The 18,381-nt window shown below is 36.5% G+C and overlaps 1 protein-coding gene across 1 annotated transcript in view; it reads right to left on the minus strand.

Moving 5' to 3' along the window:
- The window catches only part of STPG2 (sperm tail PG-rich repeat containing 2), a 547,712-nt gene that overhangs the window by 331,862 nt on the left and 197,469 nt on the right, over positions 1-18,381 (minus strand). Inside the window, exon 8 of the mRNA XM_078002688.1 lies at positions 13,815-13,925. Within this exon, the coding sequence (XP_077858814.1) occupies positions 13,815-13,925 (111 nt within the window). The remainder of the gene's footprint in view (positions 1-13,814; positions 13,926-18,381) is intronic.

Raw genomic sequence — 18,381 nt, forward strand, 5'->3', positions numbered from 1 at the left:
ATGTTTGTAGATGTATGGCCTCATGTATGGTCTCTCTTTTTTGTTCCATTGGTCTATGTGCCTGTTTTTGTACCAGTACCATGCTGTTTTGGTTACTGCAACCTGGTAGTATAGTTTGAAATCAGGTAACATGATGCCTCCACCTTTGTTCTTTTTGCTTAGGATTGCCTTGGCTATTCAGGCTCTTTTTTGGTTCCATATGAATTTTTAAAGATTTTTTTCTAGTTCAGGGAAGAATGTCATTGGTAGTTTCATAGAAATAGCATTGAATCCACAAATTGCTTTGAGCAGTATGGCCATTTTAACAATATTGATTCTTCCTAGCCATGAGCATGGTATATATTTCCATTTGTTTGTGTCTTCTCTCTTCTCTCATTTCTGTGAGCAGTGTTTTGTAATTCTCATTTTAGAGACCTTTAACCTCCCTGGTTAGCTGTATTTCTAGGAATTTTATTCTTTTTGTGGCCTTTGTGAATGAGTTCATTCGTGATTTGGCTTTCAGCTTGACTACTGTTGGTGTGTGGGAATATTAATGACATTTGTAGATTGATTTTGTATCCTTAAATTTATCTGAAGTTTTTTATCAGCTGAAGGAGCTTTTGGGCCAATACTAACAGATTTTCTAAATATAGGGTCTAAATATAGGGTGTCTATTTGAGATCTTTCTAGCTTTCTGATGTGGGCACTTAGTGCTGGAAGTTTCCCTCATAACATTGCTTTAGCTGCTTTTCAGAGATTCTGGTACATTGTCTCTTTGTTCTCATTGGTTTCAAAGAACTTCTTGATTTCTGCCTTAGTTTTATTATTTACCCAGGAATCATTGAGGAGCAGGATGTTCAATTTCCATGTAGTTGTGTGGTTTTGAGTGAGTTTCTTACTCCTGAGTTCTAATATGATTGTTCTGTGGTCTGAGAGACTGTTTTTTATGATTTCCATTCTTTTGCATTTGCTGAGGAGTGTTTTACTTCCAATTATGTGATCGATTTTAGAATAAGTTCTGTGCGGCACTGAGAAGAATGTATATTCTGTTGTTTTGGGGTGCAGAGTTCTGCAGATATCTATCAGTTACACTTGATCCAGAGCTGAGTACAAGTCCTGACTATCTTGTTAATTTTCTCTCTTGATAATCTGTCTAATGTTTACAGTGATGTGTTAAAGTCTCCCATTATTATTGTATGGGACTCTAAGTCTCTTCGTAGGTCTCTAAGAACTTGTTTTATGAATCTGGGTGCTCCTGTATTGGGTGCATATATATTTAGGATAGTTAATTCTTATTATTAAATTCATTCCTTTACGGTTATGTAATGCCCCCTTATCTTTTTTTTTTTTTTTTTTTTTTTAAATCTTTGTTGGTTTGAAAGTCTGTTTTGTCAGAGACTAAGATTGCAACCCCCGATTTTTTCTGTTTTCCATTTGCTTGGTAAATTTTCCTCCATCCCTTTATTTTTAGCCCAAGTGTGTCTTTTTGCATGAGATGTGTCTCTTGAATACAGCACACTGATGGTTCTTGACATTATCCAATTCACCAGTCTGTGCTTTTTAATTGGGGCATTTAGCCCATTTACATTTAAGGTTAATATTGTTATGTTATTAAATTCAATCCTGTCATCATGATGCTAGTTGGTTATTTTGCCCACCAATTAATGCAGTTTCTTCACAGTTTCATTGGTCTTTGTACTTCAACATGTTTTTTACAGTGGCTGGTACCAGTTTTACCTTTCCTTCTTTAGTGCTTCCTTCAGGAGCTCTTGCAAAGCAGGCCTGGTGGGATGAATTCCCTCAGCATTTGCTTGTCTGAAAATGATTTTATTTCTCATTCACTTATGAAGCTTAGTTTGGCCGGATATGAAATTCTGGGTTGAAAATTCTTTTCTTTAAGAATGTTGAAACCCGGGAGGCGGAGCTTGCAGTGAGCTGAGATCCGGCCACTGCACTCCAGCCTGGGCGACAGAGCGAGACTCCGCCTCAAAAAAAAAAAAAAAAAAAAAAAAAAGAATGTTGAATATTGGCCCCCACTCTCTTCTGGCTTGCAGTGTTTCTGCTGAGAGCTTCCACTGTTAGTCTAATAGGCTTCCCTTTGTAGGTGACTTGGCCTTTATCTCTGGCTGCCCTTAACGTTTCGTTTTTCATTTCAAACTTAGAGAATCTGACGATTATGTGTCTTGGGGTTGATCTTCTCATGGAGTATCTTATTGGGGTTCTCTGGATTCCTGAATTTGAATGTTGGCCTGTCTTGCTAAGTTGGGGAATTTCTCCTGGATGATATCCTGAAGTGTGTTTTTCAACTTGGTTCATTCTCCCTGTCTCTTTCAGGTACTCTAATCAGTCATAGGTTCAGTCTTTTTTCATAGTCCTAAGGTTCTTGGGGGTTCTGTTTGTTCCTTTTAATTCTTTTTTCTCTAAACTTGTCTGCTTGCCTTATTTCAGCAAGACAGTCTTCAAGCTCTGATATTCTTTCTTCCACTTGATCGATTCAGCTATTGACATTTGTGTTTGCATTATAAAGTTCTTGTGGTGTGTTTTTCAGCTCCATCAGGCTATTTATGTTCCTCTCTAAACTGGTTATTCTAGCTAGCAGCTCCTGTTACCTTTTATCATGGTTCTTAGCTTCTTTGCATTGGGTTAGAACATGCTCCTTTACCACAGCAAGGTTTGTTATTATCCACCTTCTAAAGGCTACTTCTGTAATTCATCTGTCTCATCATGACTCTGTCCAGTTCTGTGCCCTTCCTGAAGAGGTATTGTGATCATTTAGAGGAGAAGAGGCACCCTGTCCTTTTGAATGTTCAGCGGTTTTTTGTTGACTCTTTCTCATCTTCGTGAGTTTGTCTAGTGTCAATATTTCAGGCTGCTGACCTTTGGATGAGGTTTTCGTAGGAACTTTTTTGTTGATGCTGTTCTTGTTGCTTTCTACTTGTTTGTTTTCCTTTGAATAGTCATATACCTCTCCTGTAGGGCTGCTGTGGTTTGCTGAGGGTTCACTTAAGGCTCTATTCATCTGGATCCCTCCTGCACATGAAGATGCCACCCGAGGGGGCTGGAGAACAGCAAAGATGGGTGCCTGCTCTTTCCTCTGGGATCTCTGACCTCAAGGGGCACCAACCTAATGTCAGTAGAAACACTCCTGTATAGGGTGTCTGCTGACCCCTGTTGGGGGCTCTCATCCAACTGCAGTGGGCACAGGAACCAAGACCCATTTAACAAAGACACTTGGCTGCTGCTTGGTTGAGGGGGTGTGCTGCACTCCGGGCAAACCCACTCATTTGGGCTGCCAGATTCCTCAGAGCTAGCAGGAAGGAAGACATAGTCTGTAGGTCCACAGAGACCATGGCCACCCCTTCCCCTAGGGGCTCAGACCCAGGAAAATCAGAGTTCTGTCCCTAAGCCTCTGGCTGGAGTTGCTGGAGCTCCTGCAGGGAGGCACTACCCAGTGAGCAGTGATGGGTCAGGATCTGGCCTACAAAGGCAGTCTGGCCATGATCTGCCACAGCTGGTGTGCTGTGCTGTGGGGAATATCCCCTGGAACCAAGTAGTCCAGTCTCCCTGGCACCAGCAGGAAAAAAACAGCTGCCTGGAGCTATAGTGATGGCCACTGCTTATTGTCCCCGAGAGTCCAGTGTCTTAAGTAACTAGCAGCCACAGTGATGGCTGCCATCCCTCCCCTGGGAAGCTGAGTTGTCTTAGGCAGCCGGCAGCTGCAGTGATAACAGCTACCCCTCCCTCAGGGAGCTCAGTTATCTTAGGCAGCCAGCAGCTGCAGTGATGGCTACTGTCTTTCCCCCAGGGAGCTCAGATGGCTTAGACAGCAGGCAGCCACAGTGATGATAGCCACCTTCCCCGCCAGGAACTCTGTAGTCTTAGCCAAATTCCAGTCAATTGACTGCTGAGAATCTGCACAGCTCTGTGGTTGGGACCTAAGGCCCTGGTGGCCTGGTCTCACAAGTGGGATCTTCTGATCCATGGTTTGCACAGATCTGTGGAAAAAGCAGAGCTTCCCAGGCTAGATGGTACGCTCACTCACTGCCTCCCTTGGCTGGTGCTGGAGGTGCCCCTTGCCCCGTGTGGCTCTCAGGTGGGCTGACAAAACACCCTGCTTTTCATTGCTCTCCACTAGTCATGTGAACCACTTGGTCAGTCCTGATGAGAGAAGCTGGATACCTTAGTTGCCAGTACAAGATATGCATGCTATTTTGGTTCTTTTCAGTGGGAGCCTCTGACCACCACTGCTTCTAGTAGGCCATCTTGGGTCTGCCCCTCCTTTTCAACTTTTTGATGTGGAAATTCAGTACTATGAATTTTCCTCTTAACACTGCCTTAGCTGTATTTCAGAATACTGGTATGTGTTATCTTCTCATTATTTTCAAAGAACTTCTTGATTTCTGCCTTAATTTCATTATTTACCCAAAAGTCATTCAGAAGCACGTTGTTTAATTTCCATATAATTGCATGATTTTGAGTGTTTTTTTTATAGTCTTGGCATCTATTTTTAACACACTGTGGTCCAAGGATGTGTTTAGTATAATTTCAGTTCTCTTACATTTGTTGAAGATTGTTTTATGTCCAATGATGTGGTCAATTTCAGAGTGTGTGCATGTGGCAATGAGAAGAATATATATTCTGTTGTTTAGGGGTGGGGAGTTCTGAAGATGCCTATCAGATCCATTTGGTCCAATGTTGCATATAACTCTTGAATATCTTTGTTAATTTTCTGACTCAATAATCTGCCCAATACTGTCAGTGGGGTGCTGAAGTCTTATTGTAAGGGGGTCTATGTCTCTTTGTAGGTCTCTAAGAATGTGCTTTACAAATCTGGGTTCTCTTACCAAGTTGGAAAACACTCTTCAGGATATTATTCAGGAGAACTTCCCCAACCAAGCAAGGCAGGTCAACATTAAAATTAAGGAAATACAGAGAATGCAACAAATATACTCCTCAAGAAAAGTAACTCCAAGAAACATGATTGTCAGATTCACCAAAGTTGAAATGAAGGAAAAAATGTTAAGGCCAGCCAGAGACAAATGTCAGTTTACCGACAAAGGTAAGCCCATCAGACTAACAGTGGATCTTTCAGCAGAAACGTTACAAGTCAAAAGAGAGTGGATGTCAATATTCAACATTACTAAAAACAATTTTCAACCCAGAATTTCATATCCAGCCAAACTAAGCTTCACAAGTGAAGGAGAAATAAAATCCTTTACAGACAAGCAAATGCTGAGATATTTTGTCACCACCAGACCTACCTTACAACACCTCCCAGAGGAAGCACTAAACATGGAAAGGAACACCCAGTACCAGTCACTGCAACATGCCAAATTGTAAAGACCATCAACGCTATGAAGAAACTGCATCAACTAATGAGCAAAATAGTTAGCTAACATCATAATGACAGGATCAAATTCACACATAACAATATTAACCTTAAATGTAAATGGGCTAAATGCTCCAATTAAAAGACACAGAATGGCAAATTGGATAAAGAGTCAAGACCCATCAGGGTGCTGTATTCAGGAGACCCATCTCATGTGCAGAGACACACATAGGCTCAAAATAAAGGGATGGAGGAAGATCTACCAAGCAAATGAAAAACAAAAAAAAAGCAAGAGTTGCAATCCTAGTTTCTGATAAAACAGACTTTAAACCAACAAAGATCAACAGAAACAAAGAAGGCCATTACGTAATGGTAAAGGGATCAATTCAACAAGAAGAGCTAACTATCCTTAATATATATACACCCAATACAGGAGCATCCAGATTGATAAAGCAAGTCCTTAGAGACTTACAAAGAGACTTAGACTCCCACACAATAATAATGGGAGACTTTAAAACCCCATTGTCAACATTAGACAGATCCACGAGACAGAAAGTTAACAAGGATATCCAGGAATTGAATTCAGCACTGCACCAAGCAGACCTAATAGACATCTATAGAACTCTCCACCCCAAATCAACAGAATATATACATTCTTCTCAGCACCACATCACACTTATTCCAAAATTGACCACATAGTTGGAAGTAAAGCACTCCTCAGCAAAGGTAAAGGAACAGAAATTATAACAAATTGTCTCTCAGACCACAGTGCAATCAAACTAGAACTCAGGATTAAGAAACTCACTCAAAACCACTCAACTACATGGAAACTGAACAACTTGCTCCTGAATAACTACTGGGTACATAAAGAAATGAAGGCAGAAATAAAGATGCTCTTTGAAACCAATGAGAACAAAGACACAACATTCCAGAATCTCTGGGACACATTTAAAATAGAGTGTACGGGGAAATTTATAGCACTAAATGCCCACAAGAGAAAGCAAGAAAGATCTAAAATTGACACCCTAAACATCACAATAAAAAGAACTAGAGAAGCAAGAGCAAACACATTCAAAAGCTAGCAGAAGGCAAGAAATAACTAAGATCAGAGCAGAACTGAAGGAGATAGAGACATAAAAAATCCTTCAAAAAATAAATGAATCCAGGACCTGGTTTTTTGTAAAGATCAACAAAATTGACGGACCGCTAGCGAGACTAACAAAGAAGAAAAGAGAGAAGACTCAAATAGACACAATAAAAAATGATGAAGGGGATATCACCACCAATCCCACAGAGATACAAACTACCATCAGAGAATACTATAAACACCTCTATGCAAATAAACTAGAAAACCTAGAAGAAATGGATAAATTCCTAGATGCATACACCCTCCCAAGACTAAATCAGGAAGAAGTTGAATCCCTGAATAGACCAATAACAGGCTCTGAAATTGAGGCAATAATTAATAGCCTACCAACCAAAAAAAGTCCAGGATCAGATGGATTCACAGTCAAATTCTACCAGAGGTACAAGGAGGAGCTGGTACCATTCCTTCTAAAACGATTCCAATCAACAGAAAAAGAGGGAATCCTCCCTAACTCATTTTATGAGGCTAGCATCATCCTGATACCAAAAAATGGCAGAGACACAACAAAAAAAGAGAATTTTAGACCAATATCCCTGATGAACATCGATGCAAAAACCTCAGTAAAATACTGGCAAATAGAATCCAGCAGCACATCAAAAAGCTTATCCATCAAGATCCAGTTGGCTTCATCCCTGAGATGCAAGGCTGGTTCAACATATGCAGATCAATAAACGTAATCCAGCATATAAACAGAACTAAAGACAAGAACCACATGATTATCTCAATAGATGCAGACAAGGCCTTTGACAAAATTCAACATCCCTTCATGCTAAAAACTGTCAATAAATTAGGTATTGATGGGACATATCTCAAAATAATAAGAGCTATTTATGACAAACCCACAGTCGTATCATACTGAATGGGCAAAAACAGGAAGCATTCCCTTTGAAAACTGGCATAAGACAGGGATGCCCTCTCTCACTACTCCTATTCAACATAGTCTTGGAAGTTCTGACCAGAGCAACCAGGCAGGAGAAAGAAACAAAGGGTACTGAAGTAGGACAAGAGGTAGTCAAATTGTCCTTGTTTGCAGATGACATGACTGTATATTTAGAAAACCCCATCATCTCATCCCAAAATCTCTTTAAGCTGATAAGCAACTTTAGCAAAGTGTCAAGATACAAAATCAATGTGCAAAAATCACAAGCATTCCTATACACCAATAACAGACAAACAGAGAGCCAAATCATGCATGAACTCTCATTCACAATTGCTTCAATGAAAATAAAATACCTACGAATCCAACTTACAAGGGATGTGAAAGACCTCTTCAAAGAGAACTACAAACCACTGTTCAATGAAATAAAAGAGGACACAAAAAATGGAAGAACATTCCACGCTCACAGATATGAAGAATCAATACTGCGAAAATGGCCATACTGCCCAAGGTAATTTATAGATTCAATGCCATCCCCATCAAGCTACCAATGACTTTCTTCAAAGAATTGGAAAAAACTACTTTAAAGTTCATATGGAACCAAAAAAAGCCTGCATTGCCAAAATAATCCTAAGCCAAAAGAACAAAGCTGGAGACATCATGCTACCTGACTTCAAACTACACTACAAGGCTACAGTAACCAGAACAGCATGGTACTGGTACCAAAACAGAGAGATAGACCAATGGAACACAACAGAGCCCTCAGAAATAATACCACACATCTACAACCATTTGATCTTTGACAAACCTGACAAAAACAAGAAATGGGGAAAGGATTCCCTATTTAACAAATGATGCTGTGAAAACTGGCTAGCCATATGTAGAAAGCTAAACTGGATCTCTTCCTTACACCTTATACAAACATTAATTCAAGATGGATTAAAGACTTAAATGTCAGACCTAAAACCATAAAAACCCTAGAAGAAAACCTAGGCAATACCATTCAGGACATAGGCATGGACAAGGACTTCATGACTAAAACACCAAAAGCAATGGCAACAAAAGCCAAAATTGACAAATGGGATCTAATTAAACTAAAGAGCTTCTGCACAGCAAAAGAAACTACCATCAGAGTGAACAGGCAACCTACAGAATAGGAAAATTTTTTTTTGCAATCTACCCATCTGACAAAGGGCTAATATCCAGAATCTACAAAGAACTTAAACAAATATATGAGAAAAAATCAAACAACCCCATCAAAAAGTGGGTGAAGGATATGAATAGACACTTCTCAAAAGAAGTCATTTATGCAGCCAACAGATACATGAAAAATCATTCATCACCACTGACCATCAGAGAAGTGCAAATCAAAACCACAATGATATACTATCTCACACCAGTTAGAATGGCGATCATTAAAAATCAGGAAACCACAGGTGCTGGAGAGGATGTGGAGAAATAGGAACACTTTTACACTGTTGATGGGCCTGTAAACTAGTTCAACCATTGTGGAAGACAGTGTGGCGATTCCTCAAGGATCTAAAACTAGAAATACCATTTGACCCAGTCATCCCATTACTGGGTATATACTCAAAGGATTATAAATCATGCTGCTATAAAGACACATGCACATGTATGTTTATTGCGGCACTATTCACAATAGCAAAGACTTGGAACCAACCCAAATGTCCATCAATGATAGACTGGATTAAGAAAATGTGGCACATATACACCATGGAATACTATGCAGCCATAAAAAAAGGATGAGTTCATGTCCTTTGTAGGGACATGGATGCAGCTTGAAACCATCATTCTTAGCAAACTAGCGAAAGGACAGAAAACCAAACACCACATGTTCTCACTCATAGGTGGGAATTTAACAATGAGAACACTTGGACACAGGGCATGGAACACCACACACTGGGGCCTGTCATGGGGTTGGGGGAGGAGGGAGGGATAGCATTAGAAGATACACCTAATGTAAATAACAAGTTAATGGGTGCAGCACAACAACATGACACAAGTATACATATGTAACAAACCTGCACTTTGTGCACATGTACCCTAGAACTTAAAGTATAATTTTAAAAAAGAAAAAATAAATAAGTAAATCTGGGTTCTCTTTGTTGGATGCATATATATTTAGAATAGTTAGGTCTTCTTGTTGAATTGAAACCTTTACCATTATGTAATGCTCTTCTTTATCATTTCTGATCTTTGTTGGTTTGAAATCTGTTTTGTCTGAAATTAAGATTGCAACCCCTGCTTCTTTTCTGTTTAACGTTTGTGTGGTAGATTTTCCTCCATCCCTTTATTCTGAGCCTATGAGAGTCATTACATGTGAGATGGGTCACTTGAAAACAGTATACAATTGGGTTTTGCTTTTTTATCCAGCTTGCCTTTCTGTGCCTTTTAACTGGGACATTTAGCCCATTTACATTCAAAGTTAGTATTGATATGTACAGATTTGATCCTGGCATTGTGCTGTTACCTGGTTATTATGTTGGCTTGTTCATGTGGTTATTTTACAGTCACATTGGTCCTGTGTGTTTAAATGTGTTTTGTACTAGTTGGTAGTGGTGTTTCCTTTCTATACATAGTGCGTCTTTCAAGATATCTTGTAAGGCAGGTCTGGCAATAATGAACTCCCTCAACATCTGCCTATCTGAAAAGGACCTTATTTCTCCTTCACTTAGGAATCTTAACTTAGCTGGATAAAAAATTCTTGGTTGAAGATTTTTTTCTTTAAGAAAGTTGAATATAGGCCCCCAGTCTCTTGGTTTATAGGGTTTCAGCTGAGAGGTCAGCTGTTAGCCTCATAGAGATCCCTTTGTAGGTAACCTGCTCTTTCTCTCTAGCTGCCTTTAACATTCTTTCTTTCAGTTCAACCTTGGAAAATCCAAGAATTCTCTATCTTGGGGATGATCTTCTTGTGTGGAATCTCGCAGAAGTTATCTGTATTTCCTGAATTTGTCCATTGGCCTCTCTAGCAAAATTGGGAAAGTAGTCATGGATGATATCCTTAAATATATTTTCCAAGTTGCTTGCTTTTTTCCCTTCCCTTTCAGGGATGCCAGTGATTCATAAATGTCGCCTCTTTACATAATCCCATACATCTTGGACATTTTGTTCATTCCTTTTTATTCTTTTTCTCTGATTTTGTCTGACTGTCTTATTTCAGAAAACCAGTCTTCATATTCTAAGATTCTTTCCACAGCTTGGTTTATTCTGCTATTAATACTTGCAATTGCATTGTGAAATTCTTGTATTGTATTATTTAGCTCTATTAGACCTGTTAGGTACTTTTTTATACCAGCTATTTCATCCTTCAGCTCGTATATCACTTTATTGTGATTTTTAAATAAACCAATTTTAAAGCAGGATTTATATTATCATTATTATTCCCTACAGAACCAAGTAATGTGGCCATACACAAGTAATAAATTTTATGTCATCAAACTCCTGCCTCTTGAAGAATATGTCATACATGAGCTAAAATGACTTCTTCATTAATGAGTTTTCACTTTACTTTGTCTAGGAAATTCATATTCATATAAGAATTCATATTCTTCTTTGTCTTTATGTCACCCTTCTTTTATTTCCTTTTTTTATTTTGCTGAAGCAACTCCACATATGAAGACACAGAGTTACTAAACTTTCTGAACTATTGCATGTTGGAAAATTATTTTCTTGATTCATTTAATTGAAACTTTAGGCAGAGGGAGAACTCTATATCCAAAATCATTTCCCCTGAGAAATTTAAGAAAATACTACTTCATCATCTCCTAGCCTTGAAATGTGGCTAATGCTGCTAAGCAAGTACCTGACGTAAGTTATATTTCTCATCCCTTTGTGGGTTACCCAATGACTTTACTCTGTGGAAGCCTCAAGGATATTTTATGTAGTTAGGATCTTCTGAAAATGCAAAAAAAAAAAAAAAGTGAGAAGGACAGAGGTATTTTTATATTTATCCTCCTTGGCATTCTGTTGAGCTCCTCAAATCAATAACTTATGCTTTTATTCAGCTTGAAACAACATTGTGTTTTCTATATCAAATAATTATTGTCTCTACATTCTGCTTCTAGAATGCTCAGTAAACAGATGTCTGTGTTCATCCTCCATTTGTCATATTTTCTTTCTATTTATAATCAACTAATGCTTATATCATAGCTTTTTTTAAAAGAATATAAAATATTTCCCTGGGATGTTGTACAAGAAATAAGTCTTTCGTATGAAATCAGAAGTCTGGAAGGGAGCTATATTTTGTATGTAAAGATACAATTTGGAAAATTAAGCTATCAAATCATCCTTTAAGACTGTGGTATATCCATAAGTAAAATACCTGGGAGGTAAATTTTATTTTTATTTAAAATAAATAATAAAATTAATTCAATTACTTCATAAATTTGAGATATTATTTCAATTTTATTTTGAGATCAATGATTTGGATTTTTCATTACATGCACATTATATACCCACCTGTTTGAAATGTATTGTCATTTGCAAAAGAGATTTAAAAACCAAGCTTTCTATGTGACTAAACTATTCTGCTTCTTGGGTAACCAGAGTCCCACTGAATAATTTTAATTGCAAATGTTTCATGCCAGAAAAGAAAACACTAAAAAGAAGTTTTCAGATCTAAAGAGGGACAAAGTTAAAAGAAAAATATGTAAATTAAGTCAAAAATATTGGTGAAGCAACTTGTCTTCCTTTAGAGCAGATGTGCACCATCTTTTTTCACTACAAACAGAAAGTTTAACATATATACATATATATGCTGCCTTCCTATGGATGCTTTCAGAAATTTCCCTTGTTTTTTCCTACTACCTGTGATATTATGATAGAAATAACTTTGAATCCATTCAATGATTTCTAAGCCTAAAAGCATTATATTAGTAATAAATTAGTCATGGCATACCTCCCAATGGATCCTGAGGTGTGTACAACAATGATTCACTTGAAAAATACAGTTGAACTCTAAAATTCCTCAAGATGAAGAAATAATCCATTAAAACAGCACAACTAGTTAAAAATTACTCAGAATCTACTACATGTAAAGAATATTGCTAGATGATTTTAAACTGTCTTTTGAATTTATAATTACAAAAAAACTCATAGAATAGAACCTGATGCTAATTTTGACTATATCTCAGATTCCAATAATGCCTCAGAAAAAAATAGTAAGTCCATTCCTGAATAGCTTTCACCAAATTAATCTAATTCCTATGATTTCCAAGACATTCACAGTTATATTAACTAGCATTGCATTTGTCATTCCCTTAAATTAGTTCATCCTGATCTTGTACCAGTTATTTCACAATCAAAAGTATTACAAATCAACTGTTGGCATTATCTCACGTAGCAGAATTTTATTTCAGCAAGCTATACTCTGTTTTTATTGATTAGCTACATTTTAAACCTTGTTTAATAATCCTGTTTTGAAATGTGCTATTAACAATATCTTCTCAAGATAGTCCAATTTCTACAAAAATGTATTTTAATAACACCTTGTTCACAAAAGGCTACACTGTAACATTTGCCTTTGTCTGTTTGGAGTGCTATAACAAAATACCATAAACTGGGTAGGTTATAAATGAAATTTATTTCTCACAGATCTGCAGGCTGGAAAGTCCAACATTAAGGCACAAGCAGACTCAGTATCTGGAGAGGCCCTGCTTCCTCAAAGACAGTGCCTTCTCTGAGTCCTCATGGTAAACGGGGAAAACGAGCCCCCTTGGACCTATTTTATAAGAGTACTAATCCCATTTATGAGGTCTCCACCCTCATGACATGATCACCTCCCAGAAAGTGCCACCTCCTAATACCATCATCTTGGGAGTTAGGATTTCAATATATGAATTTTAAGGGGATACAAACATTTAGACTCCAGCAACATTACCATTGGGTCCAGCTTTTTAACTCCAAATTTTACTTTGATATATTTGTAAATTCAATCTGAATTAATCAATTACCCATTTTTTAATTTAATCTGCTTTACTGTTTTCAATTTACTCACTATTAGGTATTTATTAAAAAAAGGAAATTCAGAAAAATTTATAGCCATACCATTTAACATGCAGGTCAATAGGAATAAAAATAAATCACTGAGGAGTCTTAGATTTCAAGATGAATTCACATTGAAAAGAGAAAACATTTGCACTATGAGTAAAATGAGTTAAACCTAGTAAATATTTTACTCCATACACAACACAAGTTCAGCTTTTCTATATGTCCTAAGAATGAATGTTCTCTGACCCTACAAGGGATATTCCATGTAATAATCTCTCATATAGCAATTCTAGAGTTTGGCATAGCTTGAAGAATTTTGTTGAACTTTAAAAATATAAAAGTATCAGTCTAGCCAAGGAGGCTACAGCAGGCTATCAGTTACCTCACTCAGGTCCTAATATAAAGTTTATGTTATGCAGCCTCCTCCATGATTTCTAGATAATGAAAATATTTGATTGTAGGAGTCTTCTTACCATATCTGATACTTTCATAGTTCTTTCGGCTCTTGACAAGAAAGCCGCATATTTGTTAGTCAGGTTAGGTAATTCATCAGAAATTCCACCACCCTGTGAATGCCAACATGCCTGTTGAAAGAAGGGGTTAAAAAGAGTACATCATTTATTTTTATCAATACAAGAAGCACTATAAATAATAAGTTTGTGATGAAGGTCGTCAATATTATCTGGCATTAAAGACACATATTCACAAAAAAATAAAATTTTCAAATGTGATACAGAAATAAAAAGCTGTAAGTCAATGAGATATTAAAATAGAAAAAGAATTAATTATATGAACCTCTAGGTAAGCATAATGGATCTGCACACATCACTTAAACATATTAGCTATGTTCTATTTCATAACCAGCAAGTTCTATCTCAATAATATATTAAGATTTTTAGCCAATTATATAGTATTGTTTTACAATTTATTATTAATAAAAATATATTCACAATTAACCATTTAATTATGTGGCAATTCTGGGTTAATATATTTTCTAAGTGAAATGATCCACTCACTTTTATATATCATAATTCTTTATATGCATTGAAGATTTAAATTAATAGGTTAGAGGAATCTAGTAATGTAATATTTTAATGAGCAATTAATCCTTGTGATACTCTTTCTAATTTGTCATACAATTTATTTGTATTCATTTAATTAAATAGAATAAACAGCAGCAACATCCTTTGTATATGCAAAAGGGATAAGAATCTATTTTCCCATATTTTACACATTTTATTGTTTTTGTTTCAGAATTTGATATTCACAGTTAATATTTCAGAATTTGACACATAGTAGAGAATAGACATCTTTCTTTCTTTGTCCATTTTTTGGTAACATTAATTTACTAAAATATCCACTCCAGATAATATAGGTACCTCCTATCACTTTCAAAAATAGAACAATCACAGTCACGTCTTTTAAAAAATGTGAAAGCCTTTGAATATAGAACATCTAAGCCAGCATTATTATTTTTGCATAGTTTTTAAATTGTTTGAAGCTGAAAAATAACTTATTTTTGTAATAATTTTTATTTCAATAGCTTTGCTTTTGGGGTACAAGTGGTTTTTCCTTACATGAATGAATAGTATAGTGGTGAATTCTAAGATTTCAGTGCACCCATCACCCAAGTACTGTACATTGTACCCAATAAGTAGTTTTTTATCCCTATTCTCCTCCCACCCTCCCCTTTCTGAGTCTTCAAAGTCCACTATATCACTCTGTGTGCCTTTGTGTACCCATGGCTTAGGTCTCACTTATCAGTGAAAACATACAGTATTTGGTTTTTCATTCCTGACTTACTTCACTTAGAATAATGGCCTCCAGCTCCATACAAGTTGCTGCAAAAGATATTATGTTATTTTTTTTATGGCTGAGTAGTATTCCATGGTGTATATATACCACATTTTCTTTATCCACTCATTGGTCAGTGGGTACTAAGATTGATTCCATATCTTTGCAAATGTGAATTTGGCTACAATAAACATACACATGCAGGTGTCTTTTTAATGTATTGACTTCTTTTCCATTGGTTAAATACCCAGTAGTGGGACTGCTGGATCAAATCATAGATCTATTTTTAGTCATCTAAGAAATCTCCATACTGTTTTCCACAGAGATTGTACTAATTTACACTCCTACCATGAACATATAAGCATTCCCTTTTCATGACCCCAACATCTATTGTTTCTTTGTTTTTTTGTTTGTTTGTTTGTTTTTACTTTTTAACATTGGCCATTATTGGATGGGTGAAGTGGCTCACACCTGTAATCCCACCATTTTGGGAGGCCAAGTTAGGAAGATCACTTGAGCCCATGAGTTCACGATCAGCCTGAGCAACATCGTGAAATCCTATCTCTATAAAAAATACAAAAACTAGCTGAGTGTGGTGGCACATGCCTGTTGTCCCTGCTGTTGGAGAGGCTGAGGTAGGAGGATCACTTGAGCCTGGGAGATCAAGGCTTTAGTGAACCATAATCACACTACTGCACTCCAGCCTGGGTGAGGGAGTGAGACCCTGTCTCAAAAAAATAATAATAGTAATAATGGTCATTCTTGCAGGAGTAAGGTGGTATCTCATTGTGGTTTTAATTTGCATTTCCCTGATGACTCGTGATGTTGAATATTTTTTCATATGTTTGTTGACCATTTGTATATCTTCTTTTTATAAACGTCTATTCACGTGAGTTGCCCACTTTTTCATGAAATTATTTGTTTTTTTCTTGCTGGTTTGTTTGAGATCCTTGTAGATTCTGCATATTAGTCCTTTGCCCAATGCATAGTTTGCAATATTTTCTCTCATTCTGTGGGTTGTCTGTTTATTCTGGTGATTATTTCTTTTGCCATACAGAAGCTCTGTAGTTTAATTAGGTCTCATTTATTTATTTTTGTTTTAGTTCCATTTGCTTTGGGGACTTAGTCATTAATTCTTTGCCTAAGCCAAAGTCCAGAAGACTTTTTCTGAGGTTATCTTCAAGAACTTTTATGGTTTTAGGTATTAGATTTGTCTTTAATCCATCTTGAGTTGCTTTTTATATAAAATGAGATGTAGGGATCCAGTTTCTTTCTTCTGAATTTAGCTATCCAGTTTTCCCAGCACCGTTTATTGAATAGGGTATCAATTTCCCAATTTATGTTGTTCTGTACTTTGTCAAAGATCAGTTAGTTGTAAATATTTGGCTTTATTTCTGCATTCTCTATTCTGATCCATTGATCTATATGTCTACTTTTATACAAGTACTACGTATTTTGATAACTACAGCCTTGTAGTATAATTTTAAGTACAGTAATGTGCTGCCTCCAGATTTGTTCTTTTAGCGTTGCATTGCTTTGGCTAAGCAGGCTCTTTTTTGATTCCGTATGAATTGTAGGATTGTTTCCTTTAATTCTGTGAAAAATGATATTGGTGTTTTGATAGGAATTGCACTGAATCTGTAGATTGCTTTGGGCAGTATGGTCATTTTCACAATATTGATTCTCCCAATCCATGAGCATGGGATGTGTTTCTGTTTGTTTGTGTAATCTATGATTTCTTTCAGCAGTGTTTTGTAGTTCTCCTTACAGAGATCTTTCACCTCCTTGGTTAAGTATATTCCAGGATATTTTATCCTTTTTGGAGCTATTGCAAAGGTGATTGAGTTTATTTCATTCTCAGTTAGGTCATTGTTGGCATATATCAGTGTTACTGATTTGTATACATTGATTTTGTAACCTGAGACATTACTGAATTTGATTATCAAATCTAATCTTATCTCTAGGCTTATACAGCCAACACTTTTGAGAAGTCTCTAGGGTTTTATATGATATATAATCATATCATTGGTGAACAGCAATAGTTTGACTTTCTTTTTTGCAATCTGAAGGCACTGTATTTCTTCTCTTGCCTGATTGCTCTGGCTAGGACTTCTGGTATTACGCTGAATGGAAAGTGGTGAAAGTGGGGATCCTTGTCTTGTTCCAGTTCTCAGTGGGAATGATTTCAACTTTTCCTCATTCAATATAATGTTGGCTGTGGGTTTGTCATAGATGGTGTTTATTAATTTGAATTAAGTCCCTTTTATATCTAGTTTGTTGAGGGTTTTTAATCATAAAAAAGATACTAGATTTTATCAAATGCTTTTTTGCAGCTATTGAGATAATCATATGTTTTTTGTTTTTAATTCTTTTTATGTGATGAATTATATTTACTGACGTGCTTATGTTAAACCATCCCTGCACACCTTGAATGAAGTCCACTTGATCATGATATATTATCTTTCTGATATGCTGATAGATTCAGTTATCTAGTAGTTTGTTGAGAATTTTTGCATCTATATTCATCAGGGATGTTGGTCTGTAGTTTTCTATTCTTGTTATGTTCTTTCCTGGTTCTGATATCAGGGTAAAACTGGCTTGATAGAATGAGTTAGGCAGGATTCCCTCTTTCTCAATCTTTTGTAATAGTTTCATCAGTAGAATTGGCACCAATTCTTTGAATGCCTGGTAGAATTCAGCTGTGAACCCATCTGCACCTGGGCTTTTTTCTTTGTTGTCAATTTTTAATGACCGATTTAATATTGCTGCTTGTTATTGGTCTGGTCTGGGTTGCTATTTATTCCTGATTTAATCCAAAAAAGTTGTATGTTTCCAGGAATTTATCCATTTCCTCTAGATTTCCTAGTTTGTGTGCATAGTTTGTGTTTCTAGTTTGTGTTCATGGCACTCTCAAATGATCTTTCGTTTTTCTATGGTGTAGGTTGTAATGTCTCCAGTTTTATTTCTAATTGACCTTATTTGAATCTCCTCTCTTCTTTTCTTGGTTATTCTAGCTAAAGTTCTATCAATTTTTTTTGCCTTTGCAAAGAACCAACTTTTTGTTTCATTGATCTTTTGTATTGATTTTTTGTTTCAAATTCATGTAGTTCTACTCTAATCTTTGTTACTTCTTTTCTTCTAGTTTTGGGCTTAGTTTGTTCTTGTTTCTCTAGTTCTTTGAGGTGTTACATCAGGTTGTCAGTTTGTGGTCTTCCAGGCTCTGATGTAGGCATTTAGTGCTACAAA

This window comes from Macaca mulatta, chromosome 5, assembly GCF_049350105.2.
Source record: "Macaca mulatta isolate MMU2019108-1 chromosome 5, T2T-MMU8v2.0, whole genome shotgun sequence".
Lineage (NCBI taxonomy): Eukaryota > Metazoa > Chordata > Mammalia > Primates > Cercopithecidae > Macaca > Macaca mulatta.